At 38.5% G+C, this 12,951-nt stretch overlaps 1 protein-coding gene across 4 annotated transcripts in view; it reads left to right on the top strand.

The window, feature by feature from the left end:
• Positions 1-12,951, top strand: part of LOC149218265 (uncharacterized) — a 503,060-nt gene that overhangs the window by 394,489 nt on the left and 95,620 nt on the right. For all 4 annotated transcript variants that reach the window (XM_089383876.1, XM_089383877.1, XM_089383874.1 and 1 more), the window contains one exon: positions 9,589-9,842. In XM_089383876.1, coding sequence (XP_089240002.1) covers positions 9,589-9,842 — 254 coding nt within the window. The remainder of the gene's footprint in view (positions 1-9,588; positions 9,843-12,951) is intronic.

Below are 12,951 nucleotides of genomic sequence, written 5' to 3'. Positions count from 1 at the left end.
AAGTCAGATCGAGAGACATCTTCCATCTGTGATAGTCAGACTTCTCACGGAGCTTGTCTTCGGCGGGGAAGAGTGTTGAGGACCCCATGAAGTTTTTAAGATAGCCTTGCCAACCTTCTCTTCAGTGATTGCTCTTGCTCTTGCTCTTGCTTGGGCTTTGTCTTCACCTCAGCTCTGATACCATGTTAAGTTATGGTATGTTCTATGCTTAGAGCAGTTTACTTCTTTTCTTCTTATTAGCCACAGATTAGCAATCACATATACATTAAGTAAAGTGTAGATAGAACATTAAACGATCAACAGAAAACAAGCCAAGACAAGAGACACAAGATGTGGCGGCTAGCTAGGGACAAACCCCAATGCGGGGAAACCCTTTGATCAAATATTCTTTTATCTTCAATAGTTCAGTAGAGCGAAATAGTACAAAATCAAAATTCTGTAATTTTATATGAGCAGCAGCAAACCCTAGATCAACAAAGTCAAACTTGTTCAAACGAGTTGAAATTGACCTCCAATATGCTTGGTCAATTTCCAGTCAACTAGCCCTCGAACAGCCTGAAGAAACAACCCTTGAACAGCCCCAAAAACACAGTCAAACTGTTGTTGACTGAAGTCAACCTGCTGCCCAAAACTAGGGCAATCAACGCTGGTCAAACCTGTGGACAGATTGCCTCGATTTTTGTGCCAAAATCTGTGGCCTGCCTAGGAGAGGCAGCCACACCAAAACCACACCCTTGATGAGTCAACGCTTGGTCAACGCAGGTCAAAGAGACCTTCAACAGCTTCTGCATCCTCCTTTCAGTGTCCTCTTTGCCCTAATACGTCCTCCTTCTTCCCACGTGTGAGCTACTCCTTGTATAACCCAAAGCTAAGGAGAGAGAGAGAGAAGAATGAGTGAGATGAGATTATTTGAAATGAATCAACCTCACTTGTATTTATATGATTTGTGCCACACATTTAGTTGCTGGCCGACCTTGACAATTTGTTAAGTAATTACAGATAAATTCATATCTCCATAAATACTTGTCGGAATCGGATGATCTTTAGATCAATCCTACACCTGTCGACAAGAGGAATCTAGGAAAGATTTCGGCTGCCATAAATGAGGTGACCCACAAGGATTTTGGCCCTAGTTGCCAATTTTAACATCGATTCTATGTTAGCTCAATCATACTTCGTTCTTGTGACAACATATTCTTGTTTTGGTTTTGTGGCAATCTAATCATGTTTCGGTCATATGGCAACCTTCACATGCTTCAATCCTGTATAATCTTTCTCATGCTTCGGCCTTGTGACATTCTTGCCATGCTTCGATCTTGTGGCAGAGTACTCTTGTATCCCTTATCATGCTTCTATCATACTTTATTAGTGTCATGTAGTAGTGTCATAATTCGGTCCTGAAATGATTTTGTAACAGAGTAATATTTCGGTCCTGTAGTGGTATAGTAATGGTGTCAATCTTCGGTTCTATGTCATGAAGTTCATTCAAGCTTCTTCCTTGTAGGGCATCAGCCATTGGTCACTTTCCTTCTTGGTTTTTCATGTCATTTTTTCTTCATGGAAAGTGGTCTTCTTGATATGTATATATCTGGAACCTTCGTCATGTGGCTACTTCTTCTTCATCATGTTTCTTTCAGGAATTTCCATCAATCACATGAATGCTTAGTTGTATTTGTACTTACAACTCTTGTTCTAGTAGCCCTACATGAACCTATCTAGACATTGTTCAAGAATTCAAAATATAACATTAAATCAAATAGTGCCTTGCGAGATGGCATTCTATCATGACATCTTGTTAACTTGAATCATCAGCGTCTTGCTTTTTCACATCTCCAAGGCTTTTTCAGGTGTGAAATGTCCTTTGATCTTTTTCCACCTTTGTTAGAGGTCTTGTGCCTTCTTCTGGGAGATGCCTTTAACAAATCTCTCAGATGTTGATTCCTAGTGTCCATGGTGTCCTTTTTATCCCCAATCTCTTTGCCCATATGCTTCTTTATAGATTGCTTAGACAACCACCTCATACTCCTTATGAGGACATTTCTTCATGTTGATCTATGTGTGAATCATGTCTTCGAGCATATCCTTTTTGAAATAGATCTTCCTTATTCTTGACCATGCTTTTTAGAGGCATTCCCTATGCTCATTAACACATATGATGACATGACCTTTTAAACTGAAAACATAGATGCATACATACCTCATCTTAGTTCTTTGATCATTTCAACTTCCTTTGATAACTTCCTTGATTGAGATAATCTCAATCTTCTTTGCTTTGCTACATCTTTCTCAGCCTACTTATCATCCTTTCTTGAATCCCCATAAGTGGGATTCCTATCAAGACATTTGCCTTTTGTGAAAGTCATGAACCTTCTTATTGAAGATTCCACCAGAGGATCCTTATAGTCCTCATTCTGCAAATGCTCTTTCCTGTTGATGATAGTGGCCTTCTAAGATTATTCTTCTTGATCATGATCATTCCTTTCTGCATTGATGAGGTCATTCAATGGCTACATCCTTCCTACATGAATATCTTTATCTGAGCTATTTCTACATAATGCTCCTATATTCCTAAAGATGCCATTTTCATAAACCATGCATTCTATCCTATTGCTACATGTTCCTATGATACCCAAAACTTTTAAAGAAGACTTATGTGAAGAAGTTGATTTCAATCATAGTAGAGATCTGGAGGGTCCTCCTTCTTCTGCTTCTTATCTTCTTCTTTCACTTCTTGGGTAATGTGAGCTTCTTCTTGTTTCCTCTTATTGTTGTCCTTCTTAAATTTGGGACAATCCCTCTTATAGTGTCCATACTCTTGACAGCCAAAGCATTGGATTTTGGACATATCTCTTTTACCCCTTCTCTGTGGACCAAACTTGCCAAATTTCCCTCTTCTCTTGGCCATAGCAGCAAATGCCTGCTCCTTTGATCCCACATCATCTTTGGCTTTGAGTCTAGTCTCCTCAATTTTGCATAGAGACCAAAGTTCATTTAGTGGGGTAGCTTCCTTCTTGGCATATATACTTGATGTGAAGTTGCCCCATTCCTCAGGTAGTGCATTGAGTACCACAATTGTCATTTCTTTGATGTCATTTAAGTCTACGTCTATTTTCTCATCATTACTAGTATCACTTATTACAATTCCCCACAGGGTGTGGAATTTGGGTACAAGAAAGATGATGAGAAAATAGACGTAGAGTTAAAAAACTTTGTTGACTGATGATTTTTGATGGTACAAGTCTCCTCTGGATCATCCTTGGGCATAGAGTCTTCATATAATCATCAGGTGTCACTCCAGCAGTCAATAAAACCCTCCAGCATTGTCCAGCACCAAGCACTGAAACTGCTCCAGACTGTAAGTTTTTGAGATCTCTGTGGTATGACAGAGATTGTAATGACACCCAATTTGTGGCTAGCACCGAAACTAAGGGAGGTTCTATGTTTTCTTCTTTTGACTATGATCTGAGTTCTGAGCACTAGCATTGAGACTCTACTTTGACTGAGATTACTTGATCCTGGCACAAAAATTATCCTGAATTGTCTTGTTGTTATAGATTGTCTCCTTAACAAAAACCCTTGTTGTTGTAGACTGATCCTTCAATTTTTGACAAAGCCCTTCAACTTGCTTTGATGCCCTTCTTGAAGTTGATCCTTGAATGTCTCTTTTTGTTGCCCTTCCTTTGACTTTAGAACCTTAGCTTTGATACCATGTTGAAGAATCTAGGGTAATCAAGATTAATGAGATTCTTTTTGCATGATAACTATTTGTGAGGCATTTTTATCTTTTTCTTATTAGCACGATCTTCTCTTGATATTATTAGAGTGTGTCATTTTAGTTCATCAAATAGCTACCAAAAACAAAAGAGACAAGAACACAAGATGTTGGCTTTCTGCCAGGGCCAAAACCTCTCACTCTTTGAGAGGAAAACCAGCACAAAATTCTTCTTATAGAGATTCCAATTGACGAATACCAAGACCATGACCCTTGACTTATTAGGCCACTCCAAGACCAAGACACTAATCCTCTTCTTCGTCACTGCTGAGATCATCATCATTACTATTGCTTCACTGAGGTCATCATTACTGCACCTTCATTGAGATATTCATCATAATGATGAGATCATTACTGTTGCACCATAGCTCCATCTTCACTTAGATAGTTGTTGCACTCTTACTAAGATCATCACTGTAAAAAAATAGTAAAGGGTTTTTTTTTTTTTTTATATCATGAGCCTGTGATAAATTTAACTAACAGATTTGATGAGAGTACCTCCGTGTATTCTAGCGGTTGATGATGCCTCAAGCTGCTTTGCTTCAGTTACCAAAAGACTGAAACCACCTAGCCAAACTAAGCAAAACCTCGCTCCTCAGTCCAGTAAGCTTCTCAGTTGAAGCAGACTGTTCCCCCTTGCCCAGAAACCTCAAAACAACCAACTCTCCTTCTGTTGGTAACTCAAGTCTGCAAAGATACGTCCTTCTTCAATATCCCCTTACTTCGTTCTCCCTTCCTCTCCTTCAAAACTGTTCTTTCTGGTTTATATCCTATTTCTTGACGGTCACTGCCCTTTCACCAGCAACCCACCGTTTCATATCCTCGTGACACCCTCCCATGTCACGTCATTTCTTTTAATATAAAGGTATTATAGATTATAGTTTAATATTCTCTTTTTTTATTTATTTCTTTTAATATAAAGGTCCTAGGATTATACTAGGAACCTTACCCTTAGTTTATTTATTATTTATATTTTTCTCTAATCATTTTATTAACTTATTAATATAATTTATTAATAATCTAAAATGTATAATTATATAACCATCTTTTAGGATTTAGCTTAATTTTTAACATTTATCTTTTATAATTATTTTTACATTATACATTTTAAATTTAGTATTTACCCATTAATCATGACGTATTTAAGCAATATGGTGTAATATCCCTTATCAGGAATATTCCTCAAACACAAGCAAACTCCAACCAGAGATGGACTGGGAGGGCATTTACCAGATATGTTGCCTCTGAAAAGAGGACGAGATCTGGAGGCTACCTGGCCCTTTCCAAACTCTGTCTAAGAGTATAGGAGAAACACACAAGTGGTATAATAGCCGAGAATGCTCAAAGAGATACAAATAACAATGGTGCAACATAAACAATATAACCATAAGCAGATACTCAAGAAATGCAGGGAGAAATACTAAGTCATTTTATTATACTGAGTAATAGAATGAGTATAGGAGGTGATCAGGAAGATGGCACCTTGATTTGCACAAAGCAAGTGAAGAAATACACTCAGAATAGCAAAGGAATGGCCCCTCTTTGAACTACGTCCAAGATGTTGGAGAATTGTCGTGCCGCTGCTGCTGCTAGAAATCAGATGAGGATTTGGGGCTACTCCCCTCCTCAGAAAAGGCTGAAACTCTGGAATCGAACTCTACTCAAGAAACCCAGAAAAGCCCAGAAAGCTTTTCTGAAATGGCCGACCCCCGAAAATCACCCCCTTGGGGTTTTGTGTAGTCCCTCAATGCTCTACGCTGCCACTGAATGAAAGCCTCTAGAAATATGCCTGAAACCCCTGCCGAAACTCTCCAATATGCAAGGGCTGATCCCTTGCTCTATCTCTCAGCACAAATCCTACTGCAAACCCTCACCCAGAACTCCTACCAGAAAGAACTGCGTCACCTCTCTCAGTGTTGCGTAGTCCTCCAAAACGCTGATGAAACTGCTGTTGAAATACCGATGAAACTACTGCTGAAATGCCAATGGAAATACCTTGCCCGAGCAGGCACTCGAAGTCCCCCAGGGCTAAGGGTGAGATCTTCGAATGGAGACACTCAATGCAGTAAACATTGTTGCAGACTAGCTAAACAACCAGCGTGCTCTAAGTCGAAATGACTATCACAAATGCTCATAACTGAATGATCAAAATGAGGGGGCTTCTCTCTCTTTTATAGCCTTTGCCTCTGCCAATCCCAAGGCTCACGTCGTCCAACGTAATTCCCCTCTTGCCACGTGTTTCTTTCCTTTTGCGCAATCCCTCCAAGTGTCTGCGTGGGCTCCATCTCTGCGTCCCCCCTTTGGCCCCCTTGGCTCCCCTTTAAATCACAACATTGTGTTACTAGGAAGTGACTTTTTATACTAAAAGTGAGTTTTGTCGTCCTTCCTCACCTTTTTATTTATAAATAACTATAGAAGGCAAAAATTGAGCAAAATCGAATATTCCAATTAGCCATGGCTAATTAGGAATATTACAATGGGTATTGATGGGTGAATATAACTTCTATTTGAAGAAGCGTCATGATATTTAATACTTATAGTTAATTTAGTATATAAATAGTAGTGCGGTGCATGCGACACATGCATATGTAGCTATCATATGCATGCATCGTATGCCTGCTATTATTCTTGTGTTCTATGTATTATAGATAGGTCGTTAGAATCACTATGTCAACGAGGTCTCCATACTGCATGAGAGCTGCATTGAGATATGGATCATGACCTTGTCTTCATTATGACCGAGATCATGATTGCTATTTTACCGAGATCATGACTGTAATTGGTATGCCGAGAGTGTATAACAGTGAGGTCACAATCATGTCGATATTGTACCTATGTCTAGAGAGAAATGTCAAGTGTGTATGACTGAGTTCCTTGCACCAATATCTTCATCACCAATTATGCCAAGACTGTTTATACCAAGACAGTGATCATGATGACCATCCAAGAAACACAGATCCATTGTACTTCATCTAAGATTTTTCACCTCCTGTACCATCCAAAAATTATAGGTATCCTTCTTCATCCGAGATTCCTGTGCCACTATTCTTGTCCTAGATTTTAGATATGTATGCGAAGATATCACTGTGAAAATGCGAGGGTATTGGCTCCTTTATATAGTTGTTTGTCCCTATATTTGAGCCAACATGTCCATTGAAAGGATGTGTCTCCATATGTGAGCCGACTTGATATTTATATACATTCTAAGGCCGACATGACTACTTTTTACATCATTTTGTTGGCCGACTTCTTCAAGAGGATTGTGCTTGTCTTGGAGGGCTGATCTAGACACTAGGTTGACTCATATACATTTTATATATGCTCAACAAGAGCTCTTCATACATGACTTTGACTCTTTGACTTAATAATAAATCCTAAGGCTCTCAATGGGAGCCACTAATAAATAAACCTCTTGCTCAGGAAACTCATGCAGCAAGGCATATAAAAAATAATTGTGTTCCTTTGATTACATCATTTACATCAGTCATAATTACATGTCATTATGAAGACTGAACCTAGTTACAATTTCTTCAACACCAGTTTGGGCATCTAATGATTTGTACTCAAATTACTACTGCATAATAATAAAACCCTCAGCCGCTGCACCGGTTTTCCCAAGTTGGGTTTTTCTGGGGACATTGGTCCAAAAACAACGGTGTAATTGTGTGCGTGTTTATTTCTCCCCTGTGCAGTATTTTGCTTCCGTAGTATTTTATATTGTGAAAGTTGCAGTAGATTTTATTTCGATGTTTACTGTGTAACACTGTAAATAACTTGATTAAGAAATTAACAAGTAGGAGAAATTTATTAGATATCATTTTTGGGATTCAACTGCGTTAAGTAAGTCATTCAAAGTATGACCATTTCCATGAGAGGTAGTCGTAAAGTGACTAATTTCTCATGATTTTTGAATAGTTCACTTAGCACTCATTGCATCGGGTGATGCTCACAGGGGTGAAGAAGTGGGATTGAAACTAGTGAAATGTGGAGAACGAATCACATAGCATCAATCATCACTTCCGGGGCTTGCACCCGGTAACCAGGACTTCCCAGGAGGTCACCCATCCCAGAACTCCTCTGGCTCAAGCGCGCTTAACTGTGGAGTTTTTCCCCACAATCAAGCCCACTTAGCTTGCTACCCCATTTGCAAAACCTTAGCAAGTATTGTGCCTCATGAACCATTCAGGTAGAGATCCCTTGACTCTTTTTGAATTTAAGTATGGGGGATTTTCGCAGAATGATATTAGATATCATTTTTGGGATTCAACTGCGTTAAGTAAGTCATTCAAAGTATGACCATTTCCATGAGAGGTAGTCGTAAAGTGACTAATTTCTCATGATTTTTGAATAGTTCACTTAGCACATGATTTTTGAATAGTTCACTTAGCACTCATTGCATCGGGTGATGCTCACAGGGTGAAATTTAATCAATTGCTGCAGTAGGAATTCAGGACACCGAATTTTCACAGAGAACACCTTCTTCGCTAAGAGAGAGTGTTAGTTTTTGGTAGCTCGGAACTTAAAGTTTTTCTGAAGTGTAATTGCTTAATGATCTAAATGTGCTAAAAAATATTGAATTGTATCATTGGAAGTAATCATCTGGCAGGAAATCTGTGCTCAATTTAATTGCACCTAAAATTTAACAATCAGAACATGAATGAAAGGCCTCTGCAGCTAGCTCTCTGTGGATCATAGGGCTGGTAGCAGGCAATCTGAACAATAAGAAAAAAAAAATCTCCTAGGGGTTACCCACATGGGTGGTTAACGGGCAATATTCTTGGCAAATCGTGTGGAGTATCCAACAAAGCTCAGAAATTTTTTTAGACCCTTATTCTTTTCCAAGCCATCTGGGAGATTTCCACAACTTGATTGCTCAGAAAATTGTTCAGGGGTTCATGAATCACAACTATGTCTTTCAGATTAGAATTTCGAAACAATTATTTCCTTTCTATCCTTTTTGGAGTTAATGAGTCTAACTTGTGTTACATAGTGCTTGGTGGATTCTTATTACCAGAGTTTGTTCCATTCCAGGTATACCTGACGGTAATCTGGAGTCCCTTTCGCACCTGCTCCATAGTTGTTAGCTTCATAAACATTTTTTCTGTTAACTTCTAAGTTGTTAGCTTCATAAATTTTTTCTACACAGATGACAAGTCCAGATCTTTAATTTTTATCTTAATGGAAAATTTATTAAGCTCTGAGGAGTCTTCTTAATATATAAATCTCATGAGTCAATTCTTTTTCTTTTGTTGGAAAAATGCATCCATTCATGAGGAAGTGCATGTAAAATAACTCAAGAACAAATGATATAACTAGAAAATTTTGGCCAAGCAAGTCTTTGTTCTCTTCTCTTCTTCTCTTCTTTTTGTTCGTGTTAAGTTATTTCAATGCCTAATAAAATAGAATGGTATAATATTTCACTCATTTACTGTCATCAATAGGTTTGGAAAAATCTCCTTCGATTTAATTTGTTTATTTGGTCTTCCTCCAAATTTTGAGATTTACATTTTTGGTCTGTAAGTTCAATAATGGTATCGATGCATATTCATTTGAATTTCCTAGTTATTTATTTTAGAAATTCAAGAGTAGATATAAATGAATTTCCCCTATTAAAGGTACTCTATGGATGCATGTTAGGTTTGCTAATAGATAATTCCTTTGTTCGTATGCCTCCCTCTTTAATTCAGTCTTTCATTCATCTGTATGAATTAAGATAAGGATAAAACATGCCTGTTAGGGATCTATTATGATCATTGCAAAGTGGTGGAGGTTAAATGTTCCGTTTCTGAAGACAATTGGGATTATGTCATGTGTAGGCAATCGAGGATACTTTACCAAAGACTAGTGGCAGTTAATGATAAAGTCTTGGAGTATTCTACTTTTCAGCAATATAGAAAAATGCATGAAATCTTTGCAGCTGTAGCTGATGCACGCTCTGCTTTGCATCGCAAAATGCGGAACTTCCGTGAAAGTACAAGTAAAGTTCCACTTGCTGTTGCTCAGTCTTTGAGAGATGACAGAACCGGAGATTTAAATGTTTCTGTTGAATCTTCTACTGATCGTTTGCCAGGTACATACACAAACTGTCTAAACCTTTGTACGGAAACATATTGATTTTTAGTTTACTCCATGATTACCTTAAGGATTAAATAAAATGTAGTCTGAAGAAAAAATTTCAATGAAAAATTTACTAGAGCATTTGATGCCTAGATGTACAACATTGTAAATTGAAAATTACTTCCTATGTATTTGATGTCTGGATTTAGAACATTAGTTGGAGATGTTTTAACTTCTGAGAAATCATTAAATGACTTTCCTTGTACAATTGATCAAACTATCATATATGCCTTGGGATGTGGAAGATGCACCCTCAATAAAGAAATATGCATAAGGGATGCAAAAGGTGGAAATCTACCACATGTGCCACCATGCCTCAAGTGATGCTTCAAAAGGTGATCTTGAATGAAAGAATAGACATCAAAAGTGGCAACTGAGACCTCCAAACCAAATCATCCATGGACAACTGCTGATCAGGTCTTCAATACTAGTAGAAGTTTTCATGTGAAATAATTGATAACATGAGTCATTTGGACAAGAAATAAAACGAATTCCTCCTAAAAAAGATCCATGGGGAAAAACCCTAAAAGCAACAAATCCAAGAAACCCCAGGCCCCAATTATGGAGAAAAAAGACTAAAAGAAAGAATATTCTTACACTATGAGAGAGTGATGTTGAGAAATCTAGGGGCAGCTAGATTAGGTGATTTCTTTTATCTTGATAACTGCTTGTGATATATTTTTACTTAACTTGATTAGATTCTTCTTGCACTTATTTACTTTTAGTGTTCTCTTCATCAAACAGCTACCAAACCCTAGAGAGCAATAAAACAAGAGGACACAAAATATAAGCAATCAACCAGGGCCAAAACCTCTCCAACTGAGAGGAAAACCCACAAGAATTCTTCTCTTCTTATAGAAATGCAATTGATGAATTCCAAGACCTATGATCCTTGAGCAAGACTCCTCCAAGACCAAGTCAAACCTTTCCCTTTTTCTTGCCATGTCAAACAAAGTCAATCTTGCCTTAATACTACTGCAACTTCTTCTTTGTCCTCAACTTCGGCCCTGCAACTCTGGGCTGCAATTTTCAGCCTCACTTCCTACAACCCTCGGCTTCTTGCGACACTCTGCAACCTTTGCATGTGTGATGGGATTAGCGCAATTTTAGCCCTTCTTCTCCTTCGCTTGCCTTGAGCTGATCGCCTTGTAACTTCGGCTTGCAAGAAGGATCTTCTTCTTACCTTGTTTTGGCCTTCTTGAGGTGACTGTACTTCTGTTTTGCTGTAGTAAATTGAGCCCTAGTCTCCTCGCATGTGTGAACAAGAATAGCCCAAAACAGTCCTTGCAAACTTCGCTTTTTCTTTCCTTGAATTCTTCTGCCCTTCGCTATGTATCTTCGCTCTTCTTGTGCTTCCAAGAGATGCTTTAGTGAGTGTTTAAGGGTGATCGACTAGCCTCTTATATATAGGCTTCTTGCTCATGTTTGTGGGCCGACTTGACACTGTCCCTAGGCTGACATGTCCTTTTGATAGGCCAACTTGCTTCTTTGGAGGGCCGACTTGATTGTAGCACATAGACAAGGTCTTGGAGGGTCTTTTGACTCTAACTTTGACTCAAATAATTTTCTTTACAATATGTAACATGCCCAAGAAGGGTCTTTCATACATGACAATGACTCTTATGGCTTGTTGACTTAATGACAAACCCTAGAAGCTCTCAATGGGAGCTTGACCTAAAAATAAATTTCCCTTGAGCATGAAACCCATGCCTCAAGAATAACAATAATAAATTTATTTTCCTCTTTTCATTAAATACATAAAATCATGATTATATATGTCATTATGAAGACCGAACCTAGTTACATATTTCAACACTTCCTCTTAACTAGGTACTTGGACTTTCTCAATCTGAAGAATTCTCGTAAGAAGAGTTGGATTGGTAATCCACTATTTGCATTATTCCAACCAGCATTTGTTGAAGAATCTAGGGCAACTAGTATTAGTAGGATTCTTCTAAGCTTGATAACAATTTGTGAAGTGTTTTTACAATTTATCTTAGCTTGATCTTCTTCTTATTATTAGTGAGTGTGTTGACTTCATCAAATTGCTACCAAAAACAAAGAGACAAGAACACAAGATGTTTGGCTTTCTGCTAGGGCCAAAACCTCTCCCTCTTGGAGAGGAAAAACCGCACGTCATTCTTCTTATAGGGATTCCAATTGACAAACACCAAGACCTTGACACTTGACCTTCTATGCCACTCCAAGACCAAGACACCATTCTTCTTCCTTGTCACTGTTGAGATCATCATTATTGTTGCACTATCGAGATCTTCACTGCTGCGCTTTCACCGAGGTCTTCATCATACCACTGAGATCTCCATGAGGTCTTCTCCTAGACTCACTAAGATCATGACTGTCTTACCATAGCTTTGCCTTCACCGAAATCATAGCTTCACTCTACCTCGTCTTCGTCATGACTTTGAGAACATATCTTCACCAATGCATCGAGATCTGTATCATGAACTTATCTCCACTAGGATTATAACCGAGATCTTTATCTTCATTAGGATCATTATTGATATCATGATTATAGTGTTGATTGTTTCTATGATATAGATACTTCACTGAGATCCTTACTGTGACCCTGTGACTAGGCCGAGACAGTAGAGAGATATGTGAGGACTTTACTATATCTATCACCGACACTGCACCTTACTGTCCTGCACCCATCCGAGAATCTGTCTTGTACCCATCTGAGATTCTATCTGCACCCATCCAAGAATCTATCTTGTGCCCATATGATATTCTATCTGCACCCATCCGAGATCTCAGAGCCTTGTCCGAGATTTTTCTTGCTTTTTTGTGCAGACCCTAATGGGGTATATATAGTGGTTATGCTTCCATAAATAAGCCGACATGAGTGTGAACCGTTGTGTCATTAATTGAGCCGACATGACTATCCTTTTAATTCATTTGTAGGCCGACATGACTGATATTTACATCGTTTTGCTGGCAGACTTCTTCTTTGAAGGATGGTGCTTGTCTTGGAGGGCTACTTGACACCAGGTCGACTCATGTACATTATATAAATGCTCAAGAGGAGCTCTTTAACATAATTT

Source organism: Pinus tabuliformis, chromosome Q (assembly GCF_031772625.1).
Source record: "Pinus tabuliformis cultivar Carrire ecotype Pingquan chromosome Q, CPIR1, whole genome shotgun sequence".
NCBI classification, from domain to species: Eukaryota; Viridiplantae; Streptophyta; class Pinopsida; order Pinales; family Pinaceae; genus Pinus; species Pinus tabuliformis.
This window is presented reverse-complemented; position numbering and strand designations above follow the sequence as displayed.